General features: G+C 37.2%; 1 protein-coding gene across 1 annotated transcript; it reads left to right on the plus strand.

The window, feature by feature from the left end:
- Nucleotides 1-2,693: 2,693 nt before the first annotated feature.
- Nucleotides 2,694-15,531, plus strand: LOC122650915. Its single transcript, XM_043844276.1, has 6 exons — nucleotides 2,694-3,012; nucleotides 3,115-3,178; nucleotides 11,464-11,791; nucleotides 12,749-12,959; nucleotides 13,198-13,727; nucleotides 15,258-15,531. Exons 1-5 carry the CDS (start codon nucleotides 2,694-2,696, stop codon nucleotides 13,710-13,712), a joined length of 1,437 nt encoding a protein of 478 aa, XP_043700211.1. The 3' UTR covers nucleotides 13,713-13,727; nucleotides 15,258-15,531.
- Nucleotides 15,532-18,457: the final 2,926 nt, after the last annotated feature.

The raw sequence follows: 18,457 nt of genomic DNA on the forward strand, positions 1-18,457 counted from the left end.
TATTACATTCTTGATCCCGAATGATAGATTGTAATGATGCAATAGGTTACTCCCTCTAGAATTATAGTTCTAATATTATTGAAATTTGAAACATTATAGATAAGTAAGCATGTATTTTTGTTTCCTTTTAGTAAGACCATCCCTATGGTTGTACCTAATTTTGTCCTATCCTCACTGGCTCAAACTATTTGAATTGGCACGAGGAGTTGATATACTACCTAACTGCTGTTAATCATGATTATTGCTTCCATACTGAGAGCCAATTGATCTTACTAATAAGTGTACAATGACTGAGATAACTCTTCAATGAGAAGTGGACCCGATCGAACCAGTTGTGCCTCTTGTTCATCAAGAAGACTTTTGGCAAGACTATTAAATGATCGATTCTGTATTTGTTGATGCAAAGACCTACCTGGCCACTGTTGAAAGATGGTTTTCTTCATCAGACAAATCTCTTGTAGGCACTCTCATGTCCAAATTAGTCAACATGAACAATGGCAGTAGTAATATAGCCAATCACATTTGTGAAATGGCAAACTTGGCTGCACAACTGGACAAGCTGGATTAGAAACTGAATAGACCTTTCCTTGTCGCGTTGATCTTTCAGTCTCTTCCTCAAAAGTTTGAAACTTTTAAGATCCATTACAACACCAACGACGATAAGTGGGATCTGAATGAACTTTAGAGCAAGTGTGTTCAGGAGGAGCAGAGACTGAAACAGGCATGAGGACAAGTGACGAACTTGGTGTCACATAAATGATGAAAGAAGAGCAACAGTGCAACAAAGAAGATCGACAAGACATAAGAGCAGAACAAAGAAAAGTCTAACTAGATGAAGTGCTTCTGCAAGAAGACCGGAAATCTTTGAAAGAACTGTCAGAAGCGTTGAGTTTGGTTCGAAAAGAAGGGTAATAATTTTTATCTTAGTTTCTTACAAAAAAAATAAAATTATCCTACTTTGTTTTCAAACCAATCTCGTTGATGTTCCTTGTAATACATAGTGGATTGATTCTGATGCAACTGTGCTATTACGAATTCTCTATAAGGATTCCTTTCAACCCGGAGCCCAAGTCTTAGTGAGAGTGTCGTCTACATGGGAAACCAGATGGAGTATGAAATTCGGGCGATCGGCACTTACAGACTCATTATGGATACCGGATACCAGTTTGACTTATCGAACACCTTTTACGTTCCCTCCATTTTCAGGAATCTTGTTTCTTTGTCTAAACTTGATATTTAGGGTTTTGACTTTATATTTGGGTTTCCAGGAATCTTATTTCTTTGTCTAAACTTGATGTTTAGGGTTTTGGCTTTATATTTGGGAACAATGTTTTAAAAGTTTATAAAACCAATAATCTAGTATTTATTGGATGTTTATGTAATGGTCTTTATAAATTTAATTTGGACTCCGATTATGAATGATCTTTGGTTACTCTGCATCTGAATGTTAGAACTAAATGAAAATCCAATAATAATATTTCCTCAACCTTATGGCACAAACGTCTAGGTCATATCTCCAGACCTAAGATGGAAAGGTTAGTGAAGGAATGTGTATTGCCTATTTTAGACTTCACTAACTTTGGTACTTGTATAGATTGCATAAAAGGTAAGCAATCTAAGACAAATAAAGTTGTTGTCATAAGGAGTGATATTTGTGGACCATTGGACTCTTGCATTATTGGTGAAAGGTATTTCATCGCTTTTATCGATGATTACTCATGATATTGTTACGTCTACTTTTTGAAGGAAAAGTCTGAAAGCAAAAATGTATTTGAAACATTTTGTGTTGAAAGCTTAAACAAATTGGATAGAAGCATCAAAACTGTGAGATCTAATAGAGGAGGTAAGTATTGCGGTAGACATACAGACCTAGGACAAGTTAAGGGATAATTTTTCCGCTTCCTCAAATTGAAGGGTATTACTCCCCAATACACACTTCTTGGTGCACTTGAGCAGAATGGAGTTGTATAAAGACGAAATCGTACCTTTAATGAAATGATTCGTAGTATAATAAGCAACTAATCGTTATCTGAGTTTATGTGGGGCAAGGCTTTGAAAACAACTGTGTATATCTCAAATCGGGTTCCTAGTAAGCCAGTTCCTAAAACTCCTTATGAGTTATGGACGAGAAAGAAACTTAGTTTGAGACACTTACACGTATGGGGCTGTCCAGCTGAAGCTATATTGTATAATACACATGAAAAGAAACTCGACCCTAGGATCATTAGTTGTTACCTTATTGGTTACTGCCAAAGGGATTTAGATTTTACACACCTAATCATAGTACTAGGATTGTGAAAACATCAACTGCTAGATTCCTAGAAGATCACGACATTAGTGGGAGTGATAAACCATGCAATATGGTATTTGAAGAGCTCAGATTTACACTTCCAGCTCCTATACATCATGATGGCGTTGTTCTTTCACAAGTCATCACTAATGATGATCCTGCGGAATAACAAATTACAGAGGATGTACCACTCTATGAGAACGTTGTCACTGAGAACATTGTGGATTTACCTCCACCTCAGTCGAAAGTACAAGGTAGACCTCAGAGAATGAAGAGGTCTACCATTTCGGATGATTACATAGTGTATCTCTAGGAGTCTAAGCTTGATATAGGAATCAAGGATGATCCTTTAAGTTTTGCACAGGTTATGAATGACAATGATTCTAATAAATAGGTAGATGCCATGAATGATGAGATGAAATTCATGAGCGATAATGATGTTTGGGAGCTTGTTGAACTACTTTCAAGGTCTAAAATGATTGGTTGTAAATGGGTATTTAAGATCAAACATGACTCGAAAGGTAAAGTTGAACGACATAAAATCAGATTAGTCGTGAAAGGTTTCACTCAGAAGGACTTACTTAGGATCATTTTAGAATTCGTGGCTCATTATAACCTGAAGCTTCACAAAATGGATGTGAAGACAACATTCTTGAACGAGGATTTAGAGGAAGCGGTCTACGTGAACCAACCAGAAGGGTTTAGTATACAAGGAAAGGAAAGTTTGGTGTGTAAATTAAAGAAATCAATTTATGAACTTAAATAAGCTTCTAGACAATGGTATTTAAAGTTTAACCATATCATCGTATCTTTTGGATTTGTAGAGAACACTCTTGTCAAATGTATATATCTAAAAGTCAGTGAGAACAAGATTATATTTCTGATCCTGTATGTAGATGATATATTGTTTGCCAATAATGATCTTGGTTTGTTAAAGGATATAAAAACTTTCCTCTCTAAGAATTTTAAAATGAAGGATATTCTGAGATAGATCTTGCCGACTGCTTGGGCTATCATAGAAAGCCTATATTGATAAAATTCTTGAGAGATATGGTATAAAGAGCTACAAACCTAGTGTTGCTCCCATAATTAAGGGTGATAAGTTTAATTTGAGTCAATATCCGCAGAATGATTTGGAGTGAGAATGGACGAAAAACATTCCTTATTCTTCAGCTATGGGAAGTCTTATGTATGCCATGACTTGTACTCGTCCAGATATTAGCTATGTTGTTGGGATGATAGGCAAATACGTCAGTAATCCTGGTATGAATCACTGGGTGGCTGCCAAGAAGGTGATGTGTTATTACAGGGAACGAAAGACTACATGCTTACTTACAGAGCAACTGATTAGTTAGAAGTGGTTGATTATTTAGACTCTGATTTTACTGGTTGCCTCGACAGTAGGAAGTCTACATCTGGTTATGTCTTTCTACTAGTTGGTAGGACAATTTCCTAGAAGTCCAAAAAACGGACTTGTGTATTCAATTCCACCATGAAAGCGAATTCGTGGCATGCTTTGAGGCCACATCAATGACGATTTGGTTACGGAATTATATCTCAGGGCTTCGGTGTTGACTCTATCATGAAGCCGCTAAGACTTTATTATGACAACGTCGCTATTGTGTACTATTCCAACAATTACAAGCATTCTACCAGAGCTAAGCATATTGAAGTGAAGTACAACTTTGTGAAGGAAGTTGTTCAGGAACAGAAGGTGTCTAAAATATCCTCCCGATACCCATTCATGAATCCCGCCCTCTCCCATAAATTGAGATGAGAGAACTTTGGCCCCACTTAGGAATTGAATTGAATTGAGGCAGCTTGGCTGGTTGACACCCTTTTTGTACTTAGTAATTTGTCTCAAAACTCAGTTATAGAGTGGGTTTGACTGACTCATAAAGATTAAGGGATTGATATCATATTGTAAGGATATCAAATTGGAATCAGAACCGGCGAATCAAATCGAAACCGAGTGTTAAATACTGAGTAGAATCAAACTGAATTATTTAGTTTTGATTTTGAATGTTTTGAAACGGTTTTGGTTCGATTTAGAACTGTGAAACCGTTGGATTTAAAACTACTTACCTAGTTAAGTGCTTAATGCAGTTGGTTCTATGGTCAAAATTGTCAGATACAGACTGATCTGTGTTGATCTGTATCAATATTGTATTGATTTCTAAGGTGACCATTACTGAGCACTAAACATAAAAGTGTCAAAACCAAATTGAAACTATTTACCGAAACCAAAGCAAACTGTTTAAATCAAAACCATTAAATTGTTTAATTAATGGTTCAGTTTTGGTTTCAGGATTGAATTGTAAAGTTAAATGATTTAAACCGAATCAAACCATTTAAAACAGATTAACATATTCATAATAAGTTAGTTCATTCATGTATAAATAATAAACAACTATAACCTTACAATTATTAAAATAAAATATATAATAATAAACAATTCAATTCAATGTTAAGTTCACATCCATTTCAATAAAAAATTAAAAAGAAAGAAATCGTTTGAATAAAAAATTATGAAAAACCTAATAAAATTGTTTGAATTGAAATGTTTAGTAAACGGTCCAGGTTTTGTTTATTGAAATCGTTTAGCTAAACAGTTTTGTTTCACTCTCTACCCTTAAGCCCTTAAGCATGCTGAATCGAATCGAATCAAACCAGACCGTTTAACACACTGAGGTCCAAAACCTTAGGAGCCAGGTTGTGTGGCAAGTAGTCAAGTTGCGCGGTTGAATCATGGTTTAAGGTATCAGTGTCAGATTTGCCATTTTGGCCGATATGTATTGATTTCACAAGTCACCGATCCTGATACCGTGTCAATACCATATTGGTGACACATAATGGACGAGTGGTAAAATAGAAAAAAAAAACCATTTTTTTTAGAATTTAGCTCGTCTCCAGGGAGCCCAGCACGCTAAGGGTGTATCCAGCCGTTGGACTGTGTTGCACACATCCTTAGGAATGCACCGAGATATATACGGCACAGCTCAACCACTGGATGCCCCGTGGGCGTTGGACTCCCCGGGGACGATCCTGATCCTTTATTTTTGAAGGAAATTCAGGAACAAATTTGTCCCATATGGCCGATCCATGCCAATGACAAAAAACCGATTCCATATCGGTTTTGCAAGTGACGATACTAGGCACCTAGCATTAAATGCCTAAACTGAGACTGTACGGAGTTGGCCATCATTTTAGTTTCCCAAAAAATAATTATATATATTCAGTCATTCCCTTCGCATGCCACTGCGGACTGTATTAGAGCAGTTTTCCTTCTCAAACGGCTAATTTTGGTGTCCGAAGCTGAGGGAAATGGCTGAAGCACAAGAGGGTTTGGAAATCTCTAAAGCCGGTGAGCATCTTACCATCGGAGATCTTCTTCTATCTCTGCTAGAAATGTTTAGACGAAATGTGGTGATTTGTGGTCTTGGTTTCGTCTGCTTAGCTCACGTTTGTGGGTTGGGTTTGATTTTGTTTAAGGGTTTCCATTGCGGAGAAAAATGAACTGAGGAACCTGTAATAGAACATGTTCTTCATTTGCTTACATCTGCTCTCTTATTTGTTATATCTTATTAATAGAACTGGTTCTTCTTTAGCTCACGTTTGTGGTTTGGGTTTGATTTTGTTAAGGGTTTACATTGCGGAGAAAAATGAACTGAGGAACCTATAATAGAACATGTTCTTCATTTGCTTACATCTGCTCTCTTATTTGTTATATCTTGTTATTCATTGTCTGTGTTTCAGCTCGATTCTTGTAAAAGCTCTATCACTGATTTTTTTTTCTATATTTTTTATATTAGGAATGGGGGTATGAAAGATTATTTTGAAATCTTTCTCTCTTTATCAAGGGAGATCATCATAGAAATTCACTTTTTTTGTGTGTGTGTTTAGGTAGTGAAGGATGGAGTGAATTTGTCTCTCCCCCCTCTCTCTCGGGTTTGGGTGTTAAATTTTTTTTGGGGGTCATTTTGCAAACAAAATCCCTTACTCTTGCGTGCATTACATGTTGTGAATTGAACTAGAAATCGGTTATATCAGTACATGTTTGTTGTCAGTCTTTCCTCTTTCTATCTCATCCCCACTCCCGCTTCCCATCCCACTCCCTCTATTTGTCTTTGTTGTGTGAGGTTCAAGTCTTCAAGTGAACATCTGAAAAGGCTATTACTGTGCAGACAAACTTTATCCATTCGTAACTAACTGTAAATATGAGTTGGAGGAAATGTTTTGAAGACGTATTAAGCTGACACCAACATTTGATTTGTTTACTTGATTTTCTGAAACACAAGTTTTGTTGATGGAGGGCCAACACAAGTTCTATGAATGTCTGGGCAGGTATTTTGTTTCCATTTGGTATATCATCTTCCTCCCTGACATCTTTTGCTGTGCATTTATTTAATTCCTGGGTGTACGCATTGTCCACCTGTTCCTTATGGCCATAGACCACATGTTAATGGCCAAGGTGCAAACGTGGGCGCACTTGTCTAATGGAATGATGTAATTACTTTTAGGATTATGTAGGAGATTTTGATTATCCTGTAATTTTTGTGAACTTATTTTATTTTAGGGAAGTTGGGTATGCATAGGAGATTTGATTATTATTTAGTTACCTATTTAAGAGGGTGGACCTTGGTGCAAGTGTGCATTATGACCCTCCCCAGACACTGTAGTGGCGGGAGCCTCATGCATTGGGTACGCCCTTTAGTTACCTATTCAACTACAGTTTTCATTTCTTGTTAGTTGCTATTTTAATGTTTTTGGAGTTATTTGAGAGTGTAATCACCCCATTGACATAGATTAGAGAATTGAATATCGAATGAATTTTTTTTTGAGTTGCTGTTGTGAAGCCAAGGCTGGCTGCGTGGGTCCTTCCCTCTCTCCTTTCCTTCTTATTATCGTCAACTTCTCTGATCTCTCTCTAATCAGGGGTGGTATTCCTTTTTCTTCGCTGCTGTTAATTTGCTTCCTCCGCCTTTCTTCTAGTTCTTCTCTCCCTCTCTCATCTTGTTTCTTTTCGTCCTGGAACTCTGGGTGTTGATGGCGGTGGGTAGATATGATGAACCCTAAGTTCAGATTACACACCCCTTTTAACAGGACCTCAAGAAAACCCTAAAACAGAATTTATGTCAACAATAGGTCAAAGTCAATCTTATCCTATGAAGGTCAGATTATGGCCACCATTCATAAACTATTAGACTAAATAATCCCCAAAATACTGCACTGTTCTAACGATCAGATTTGAGTCAACAGTCAAAACAGTGATATTTGAAACCCATAACCAAAATTTTGGAGATTTCTTGTAGCAGCAGATCAAAGGATCAGATCTGCACAAAAGGCTGGTCGAAGGACCCGTTCACGATGCAAGAGCAGTTCTTTGGACCGGGTCGAAGCTGGTTTTTATAAATATGCTTGTAACCCAATCCATTGGATAGATTTGATCATGGAATGAAATTGGTTATTGTTTGAGTGCCTGTGTGGCTTGTGCTTGTGCGCCCTTCCCCCACCCCTCTCTCTCTCTCCTGCGATTTTGACTTATTCCTTCCTCTCTGTCCAATCTCGAACTGACCCTTCTCTCTCAGTTTAGCCACCTCCGTATACTTTTTTCCGTAATTATTCATCTGTTCCTTCGTGTTACCTTTTTATTCCCTTCCTTCCCTACTACTACTGGTACCACTGGTTTTGAGAAAATCTCTCGTAACTTGGTCTGAAACTTTTCATGGTTCAAGCTGATAATTGATTGTTTGCATCCATATCATAGGCCGATTCAGTACTTTGTGAGTTTTGAGGTCCAAAGCTTACCTGAGTTGGGAGATCCAAGTTGTGTTCAATCTAATCTTTGTGACTGTCGTTGGATCTCTAATGTAGAGCAATCAAGAGTCTTTCCCTCATTGTTCTGCCCCTAAAACTCCAGCGCCAACAGAGGACCTACGAAGGACTTCTCTCCTTCGAAAGAGTCTGGTTTTTTTTGCCTCCCTTGCTGTCGAGAGGTTGAAGACAACTCTTCCCCTCCACGATTTATCCTCTTATTTAACATTATTCATTCAACTTCCATTAATACCCCTCCCCTTTGTCTTTATCCCGTATGTCCTTCTTGAGTTACTTCCATGTCTAACTCTCATTAATAAATATAATCTTGTATCCTCTCCTATTGAGTTACCCAATAACCCTCTCAAATTCTGGTTTATTACAAGTTTGCCATTCCCCTTTTAGAATTTGTGATAAATCACAGATTTTGCCACTCCTTTGTAACTTTGGTATTTGGTATTTGGGTAGGGTCAATTGCGAACCCAAATAGGGTTTTGTGACCGGTGTTCCACATCATTCTTGGAGGCCCTTTAATACCCCAAGACATGAGGGCAATCTGCTGGACAGATTCCCTTATATCACCAATGTCAACTTCAGCACTAGGGCCCAAAACAGGGTTGCCTCCAACTTCTATTTGGTGGTTCTATGCTGTGATTTAAATCTCAAAATGAACAGTATATGAACTGCAGTGAAAGTTGATGATCAACCCCTCCAAACTCAAGTTAAATCAACTTCAACAATCATCAATGACCATAGATGAAATAACACTTGCTTGAGAAGAGGAAAACAGAATCTGCAGAAGGGGATATGACCTTTGATTTCCCACCAACAGACCTAGATCAGAATCTCTCTAATCACAAGAGTCTCTCACTCCTCACTGAATCTCACAGAAGCAAAAGAGGCAAAGCCATATTTCAGTCATCAAATCGTTGGATGGCCAAATAGCCTACAATCAGTCTATATAAAATAAAAGACTCCCTGGCTAAGTAAGAAACTTGTCTAACCAATTTACATAGCCAATGGGAAACTTAAAACAAAAAGGACATTTAAAGGGAAACCCTCTATACTAGGTAAAAGTCTTCAACTTAAAAAAACAACATAAACAATTGAAATAAAGACTTAACTAATACTGTAGGCCTAGCTTTTACTCATATTATAAGCCCATTAAAGTGACCTGTACAATGAGAACACATTGGAACAAAGGCCCAACACATACATAACCTAACCCAAAGCTTATTTCTAATAAAATACGCCTATGTAGGTGATTTAACTGCATCAGTTGATCCCTCACCTTTTGCCCTGGAATCCCATCTCTTCCAGATCACCTTGCTCCCTATTCTGCTGTCTGTTTAAGTTTCGGAAAATCTTTCATTGGTTATTGGGTTAACAAATCGAGTAGCTGGTGGTCGATCTTCAGAGATTTGTGGGATAGCTACCTCCTCCTGAAATTTCAGGGCAAACAGAGGCCTGTTGAGAGAGTTCGTTCAAGTGAAAGCAAGTCTGGTGTCTGCGTGGTTGTATTCTAATCGAGAGAAGGCGGCAGGTTTCCGAAATTTACAAGGACTAACTACCCTTAATCACACAAAATCTCTTGTTTTTTAAACTTTAGTTTTGTTTATTGCCTCTCTTCTTTAACTTCCAGTATAGTCCATTATCTTAAAATTCTAATTCCAGATTTATTCTAGCTACTGTTTATTTACTTTTAAGTATCTGTTTTGCTTCAGAAATTATGGATTTGCCACTGAACCCTTAATTTGAGTTCTATTAATGTGGTGGGACCATAGCGAACCCATAATCAGGGTTATTGAACCCGGGATCGTATCATGGAATCTTTGACATGGAAAGTTAGCCACTGCTGTTTTCAAGGGCTATGTGCACTTGGCTGACCAGGAGTTCCAAGGGCGTTTGGGCAATTCAAGCCTATGCATTTTATAATTAAGCAGTTTTCTGATTTTCCAGGGTCCAATTGCATTTGATTTTTTAGGCCAGATAACCATCTATTAAACTGAATTATGTAATATGCCTCATTATTATTTTTGAGGTCAGTAGCACTGCCTTGGCGTTTAAGCGGGTTTTTTTTTTGGGATCATCAAACCAGGTTTGGCACTGTTTTATGCCAAACATCATTTAAGTAAATTGACTCCGTTTAACTAGGATATTATTCGTAAATTAGCAAACACCCCCAGATGAATCTAATAAAAATATTTAAAAATTCAAATTACCAAAGGATAAAAAGTCTACTCCCAGTTCAAGAACAAAAACTGAATTTTTGGTTGTATGGGCAATTTTCAAATTTCAAATTTCAAATTTCAAATGCCCTCGTTTTTCCCAAAAATCTAAAAATTTCATAAATCTTTTTGTGATGTAACATCACTAAAAACCAAAAGAGCGGCAAAATAATCTTTTGTTTTGATGTGTAAAATTTATTTTCATTCAAGGCGATTTTAAACAGCAATCGCCCACACCAAATAAGGTTTGACCGGAACATAATTCCTTCAATATAAATCAGATTTAAGCAATCTTGGATTTGTTGGAAAGCTGGTTTTATGTTCTACCTAATAATACAAAAAGTCTCATGTAAAAATAAAAAACATTTGACCAGTCAAACTTATCAGAGAACAAGAACATTTTTTTGAATCGAGAGTAGTTTAACTACTTATAGATAAGATCATATTTTTCAATAACGATATAAACCAAATGTGAGACTAGGTATACCAGGACAATGATCATTTCCAAGAACAGTATAACCCAAGTGTATGTTGTGATTGTTTCAAACTTTCAATAGCTTGCTTCTTCAGTTCTGTTGTCTTCTAGTTCTATATGGATATTTTTTTTTATGATTTTCTGTTGCTTAATCTCGATTTTTGATGACTTGATGTGACTTAATGTTGATTTTTGATAACTTGATGTGGCTTAATATTGATTTTTGATGACTTGATGTGGCTTAATGTTGATTTTTTTATGATATAAGGTATATAGTGAAGCATACTAAATAATGTTAGAAAAGAGGGGAAATAAAAACTAACACTTGGGCACTTTGTCGCCTAAGCACTTAGGCACTCCACCACCTTGGGCTGCCTTGTCTCCTTGACAACTATGGTTGAATGCTTTGGACTTTCATTAATTCTTGTGCTTGTAAGCTATTGAAGCAATATTCTTTGAGCAACTATGGGTTTAATCCTTGACAACTATGGTTCCCCTCCCCCCCATCAAATAGGTTTTATTTCAGGTTTGATTTGTATAATTAAATTAATGATGTGAATATATATTACATGCATATACTTCTTTTGCACAGCTTCTTATTTAAAATTGCAGAATTCGTTACCCTTTGCTGCAATATGCTATTAAAAGTTGTAAAGAAATGTCTATTATAACTTTACATTTGTTGGTACTGGGCTCATATATTTTCATTTGACTTGTGTAGGTGTGCCAGAACATTTAATGCATAAAAACCGTTTGCAAGAATACACCCAAAGATCAGCCATTCCACTCCCAGCGTATCAAACCATGAATGAAGGATCCCCCCATGCTCCAAGGTTTAGGGCTAATGTCTTGGTTGATGGGGTTACATATGTGTCATCTGAGACATTTTCACATCGTAAAGAAGCAGAGCAGGCTGTTGCAAAATATGCCCTTGAGTATATATTAGAAAAGATAAAGAATGAAGGATGCCCTCTACTGAGTGAGGTGTGTTCAGTTTCAGTATGAGTATTTGTTTTGATTGTATCGGATATGAATGCCTGATTTGCACTAGTACAAGTTCATTCGTTTGGCAATTTGATCTAGTTATCTCAATTTAGAAACCCTTTTTCTTGTGACTCAATCGAGTTAGTACTGGTTTGTTATGGCAAATTTCACACACACACTCGCACACAAATTTATATATATATATATATATATATACATGATCCCTTCCAGGCTGCATGCAGCCTGCACCCAGACACAGGACCGCACGAAATGACCCCGTCCCCTTGAAATGAAAAATCCCACCCCCGTTGATGCCCCTGTGTGTGCTATCATTGGCCCCCGTGCTTGTGCAGGGCAGGGGCCACGCAGCCTGACAGAGATCTTCTGTGTATATATATATATATATATATATATATTTGTTGAGTTATTATTAAGGACTTTCCCATTGCTTTTTCCTGATCATAAAAAAAGATAGCATTATGAAGTTGAATCTACTCAAATCTTTAATATGATGTGGTAAATTAGATTGTTCTTCAAAATTTGTCTTTCTTATTACAAACAAAGAGAGTCCCAGTGCACGAGGCTCCCGAGACTGCAGGGTCTGGGAGGGGAAAATGTGTGCAGCCTTACCTCCGCTTCGCACAAAGGCTGTTTCCATGTTTTGCTTATTACAGTTTCAAATAATTAAACTGGAATGGATTAGTATGGATATAAGATTGATGATCTTCTGAATGGTTGAAATGCTAATAATCTTTCTGTCATTCTGATAAAAGATGCTAATACCAAATGGTTAATAATGATTAATAATCTTTTTCCCAGTCTGATGAATGATGCTAATGTTGACATATGCTTTCTTTGTTTGCCTTGCTAGTGATATTAAAATAGAGTTTGATTTTTTTTTGAAACTTTTTCTTTCTGAAATTGCGCTGCTGTCTAAGTTTTGTTTATTTGTTGCAGGATACAATATTTTGCAAATCTATTCTTAATGAGTATGCAGTTAAGATGAACCTTGAGAAGCCCTCATATGAGACTACTCAATCAAAAGGACTGCTTCCAGTGTTTGTCTCTTCCCTGTCTTTCAATGGTAAACTTTATACTGGTAGTGCAGGCAAAAATAAGAAAGAGGCTGAACAGTTGGCTGCTCGTGCCGTTATCCAGTCAATTTTAGGTACCTTCTCTATTGGTTAGATGCATATAGTACCTGATCTCTCTCTCTCTCTCTCTCTCTCTCTCTCTCTTACACTCCCGTGCACACACACACACACACATTCTTACACTCACGTGCGCATACACGCACACACACACACACACTCACGCGCACTCCCATACAAACAATATTATGTCCATTTAGAATTGAATCTACACTTATCTATCGACAAGGAGCCAATTTCTTAATGTTATTGCAGGTGAATCCCACTCAGGATCGTGCCTTTCTGAGATCATCAAATCTAAAGGTAAACTTTATGCTGCAATGCATAAGATCAAGGATTCTGGCACCTCTACAAGTATAAAAAGAGAAGTTGGAGTCCTCCCAGGAACTGATACGTTGCCAATGCCTGCATATGCTGGAACATCTCAAGGACAACAGGATACCAGCCCAGTCTCAATTTCAGAGGCACATGGCCGTGAACTCAAAAAACCAAGACTGGAACCTTTAAGTGAAACATCTACTGATTGTTTTTTAACATCTTTGCCTGTTCCTCATGCTCATCAGCCACATCCCAACCAAGTACAAAATGAAGTACCATTGGAACAGCCTTGTGCTATTATTGTTAGTGGCAGTTCCCAAGGCGCAGTTGTGGTCGAAAACGAAGTTCCGCTGGCACAGCTTTCTGCTGTTGGAGGCAGTTCCCAGGGCACAGTTGGCACTACAGATGGTGTGAAATGCTCTCGCAAAAAGAACAAGAGGGTGGGAGAATAGATTCTGAAATGAAGGGTATGCTATCAAGATCCTGTTTTTTGTTTCTGCATTATATTGGGCTCTTCGTCTCCCCCCCACCCCTCCTCCCAAAATAAATGGTGCTCTTCTTTTGCCGTATTGTGTAGTCCTGGTTCTGTTACGAAAGTAAGGGTGTGGGTTATCATGTTTTTTTTTTCCACACATGCAGGGTCACATATCTATATACAGACAAAGTATATAGAAGCTGCCAACTGGCACAACTGGTGAAGTTTAGGAAAAAAATTGCATTCACTTCCTGTGGCTCATTAAGGATCTACCTAATAGTTATTGTTCTGGCATTGTGCCCCATAACCGAGGCATGTGGAGTGGAAATGAGCAGCATGTCCATTAAAGTTATCTTCAAACCCCCTCTCCCAAACATCTACATATGTTGGAGGTTTTCCTTACATCTAGGTTCAATCTTGTCATTACTTTCCTTAGGCCATTGATGGGATATATTTTTATAGGTTTCATTCTGGCGCTATGCCCCATTGAGAGCTTTGTGCGCCAGTCTTCCTGTCGGAATTGAGCAGCCTGTCCATAAAGCTTTCTCCAGACACACACACACACTCACTCACTATAGACTGCCTGTGCTTAGCTTGCTTGATAAATGCTTGGATTAGAAACAACATAAGATGCATTTTGCATCCCAAACCCCCTAGCTTTTGGAAATATGGAATACCTTCTATGGTCTTTTTAGCTGAAATTAAGGAAGAAAGCAGAGAGATAGTGGCATGTAGTGACTAAATATGCCAATGCTCTTTGTGAAATGTTTTTAATTTCATCTGGGATCATTTGGTAGCTCATCTTGAGACTTGGACAGAAACACGTCTACATTGGCTGCTTAACTCCCATGCCTTTCTTTCGGCCAGTGGTTGTATACTTTGAGGGACAAAGGAATGTAGTACAATGAGTAGATTGGGTGGTATATACCATTTGGCCAACAATGTAACATTGTATTTGTGGTTTTGTTATCTGGGATTATCATATTTGCAGAACATGTATTAACCTTTTCGGATTGATTGTCCTCGCAATATAGAAGTTATGTACAACCATTCCTTTTTTAAATTCATAAAAGTTATGTTCCCCTAGTTTCCAAGAACAGAAACCTGTATATATAGCTCTTAATTTATGTTGGTCAGGTTACCCAAAAAAGAAGGGGTGGGTGGAATGGTGGTCAAGGTGTTAGTATTTCAAATGCTCCATTGGAAAGGAGCCATGAAATTCTTACTATACAAGTGTGGAAGTCCTAAGCATTTAGTTTGTCATGTAAGAGTCCTATTTTCTTTTACACTTGCCTAAACTTCACTCACTTGGGAAAGAACTACAAGTGAGCACATATGACTATATGAGGCAGAACTAGACTTTGTCAAAAGAAAAAGGCTGTTTGTTTTCTTTCTGGTTAAGTTTTCTGTCCATAAAGTATATGCATCTGGTATTCTAGTTCCTCTTTAGTGCTCTTCTAAAAGGTTTTAATCCCATTCAATTTCCTTATCATTGAGTAATTATTTCTTCTGAAAAATGCAGGTCACAGGTCATGTCCATCATTAATCTGATTGCTTCATTTTCTGTATCCCAATGAGTAGCGGTCTATGGATGCTCCCTCATTTTCTCTTCCGTAAGAAAGATGTTTTGCAGCACTTGATGCTTATACATATTGACAGTCTAACTGGAATGACTGATTATGCATTGCTTCTTGGATGCAATTGAAATATACCTGATGTTCATATGTAGTGAACTTCATTTTGTAGTTCTGGTTGGATGAAATAGAAATTTGTGTTTTTTTTTTTTCTGCTTTGTTTGTTAAAATAGATAGTTGGTTACCCTAATGAAAAAGAAAACCAGTTTACCTCACTTAGCAAAACCCTGGTCACAGGTACTTGTTATGAGATCTGATGTTTTCATTGTCTATTTCGTTGCTAGAAGTTCTCTTCAATCTTCTCCTGTTTCACAACAGTTCAGCCTTATCAGTAAGGACATACCGAGGCAGGGACACCTCACGTGGGCATTTTTAAATTTTCACTCTGGTTGGTTTTTTGTTTTTTTTTTAGGTAAAGACTCTGGTTGGTTCGAGAGAGGCAATATTAACTTTTGAATTAACCCCATGTGGGCATTTTTCACCAGAGAAGATTGAAAGACAATTAGCTTGAAGAAGTTACCTAGTGTAACAAGAGCAGTGGCTTGTTGCCAAAAATCTAACACATGGCCTGCATGTAAGGCTTAGGTTGGACTGATTTTTTATAGAATTTTAGTTATATAAGTGATGATGGAGCCTACCTGGGCACCGAGTTTGGTGCCAAGCAAGGTACTGCGAGGGATCATAAATTCCTGTCTTACAAACATTTTCTAGTTTTTTTCATAAAAAAAAAAACATTTTCTAGTTTGACAATCTCACTTTTTAGGGTGAGTACCTGTGTCATTAATTACGCTTTAATATCATTGAAAGTTCTTAGAATTTTCCCACTATTCTGGTTTCTGCTCACTGTTCACCCCGCTCCCAATAAATACAATAAAAAATAAAAAAAAACCAATATTCCTTTTACAATTTACATTTGTGATATCCTATGTATTAAGGTTAACAAAAAAAGAAGATAATAAAGTAGCATAATCTGGCCACTATAACAATTCTTTATCAGGGGAAATAGTCTTTACTGGCACCTTGGAAATGCATCTCTAGACAAGTGGTCTATTGGAGGCTATTTCTATCCTATGAAGAGTTGGTTTGGCTAATTCACTGTCTATAGATTGGGTATCAAATTCCAACGAAAAAGGGGGAGGGGATGGGGTTGTATGAAATCGGATTGTTTTGTGGTTTATCTTATGGCTCACCATGCCCATTTTTTTTTCCCCTCATAGCTTGACTTTTCAAACTAGGAAGGCTTGACCTTAACTGTTCTAACCATTGGATAGAAAGTGGGTCATTTGGGTTGGCCATGTTCATGGTTTGAGGTATCGGTATGGGATTGCGTGATACGATAGATATTGTATTGGTGGAATGGTATGGACAAGGGGTAAAATAGTCAAGAAAACTCATTTTTAAGGAAATCTAAAGGTAAACTTGTCTAACACGGTCAATCCATGCCGATACTGTATCAGGATTGTATTAGTTTTGAAGATGATCGATACCCGATCCAATACCGTGCACTAAAACCATGGCCATGTTACCATAATGAAAACTTAATCCTATGGGCCATCATGAACTAAATTATTTTCCCTCAGTATCATTACTCATCCAAATAGTGACCAACATTTTACATGAATTTTTACCCAAAAAAATCATTTTACATGAATTGTGTTATTGTAAAATGCTTTCAAGCTATAACTAAATTTTTTTTATTGGGAGGCACAATAGCAAATTTCATTATAAACTAGAAATTAAGAATTTTAAATTTGGAATCAGGGGTCGATCGGTTTCTTCTTGTCAATTCCAATAATCAATTGGAATTGGTCTCTAAAACCCTAGAATCAGCTCCTCAAATCTAAAAACACAGTAATTTGGTACCAAAAACCTTAGAATCAGCCACTCTGAAACGCCTAGAAATGAGATCAATCATGATCATTTCTGATCCAAATCCAACGATTCAACAGATCCGATTCAGATTTTTGAACAATGCTAGAAATAGAATTACAAACAAAAGAAAGAGCCTCCAAACTACAATAATCCATGGGAGAAGTGAATAGCCGTTAGTACAACATCCATTTTGCATTTCTAGTATCACCGTCCTGAATAGAATAGTCCCCAGAGCATGGTCTATGGGTTGGTTGGGAGACTCTTATTAAAATGTGACATCAATTTGATTAAATTGACTGTTAAAAACTAGAAAGTATCCTCAACACTTCAATTTTGTATTCCAATTTATTTTTAAGGAAAAGGATCGCTAACTGATGCTGTGTGTGGGTGTGTACCTGCGCCTAAACACAGTTTGGCGCAAAAAGACCACTGCACCCTGAACCTTTTCATCTTTCCAGGGTTGTGTCAGTCTTCTCGCACCAGATGTCTGGACACAGGTACACGACGATACACAACATCGTTCTTTCTCCCTTATTTTTATCATAAACTTTCTCAAAATTTGATCTGTCTCAATATTCTGGAAGACAATCTACATTGACCTCATTTCCTATCCAAATTATGAAGCCCACCACCGTTGAATAAAGAACCCTAACTTGATGGAAGGATGAACCCGCCCCCTCCCCCCCACCCAAAAAACAAAAAAAAAAACTCCAAAATTTGAATCTATTTGTTAGTTTTTTTTGGGATAGCAGAAGCCATTTCTTATTGACTTGTTACATTTTCAAAAAAATTACCTTTACATAATTCTCAGCATTTAGTCTCTCTCTCACTCTTTTACATTTTTTTTTTTTTTTTTTTGGGGGGGAGGGAAGGGGAAGAGAAACAGGAAGGGTGATGCAATTATGTGAATGGATACTTAGTGAATTAAGTAATTTGTTATTCTTTATCTTAATATAGAGTCTTTAATAGTAGGAGTACGAGTTTGTTTTCAGTTTTGAATCCAAATTAGATTGGAAGTTTATTTCCAAGGTTACGTATGAATAGGAGTCAGGATGAACTTTATCTTTCGTCTGGTTTCAGAATAGGAATAGGATCGTTTTTGGATCTTTTTATATGATCATGTGTAGACCATCTTTGGACAGAAAATTTTAGAAAATTTAATGAAAGTTGGCTTCATACCTTGGCTGCCAAAAGTTGTGTGCAAACATCTCTCTTC

Source organism: Telopea speciosissima, chromosome 2 (assembly GCF_018873765.1).
Source record: "Telopea speciosissima isolate NSW1024214 ecotype Mountain lineage chromosome 2, Tspe_v1, whole genome shotgun sequence".
Lineage (NCBI taxonomy): Eukaryota > Viridiplantae > Streptophyta > Magnoliopsida > Proteales > Proteaceae > Telopea > Telopea speciosissima.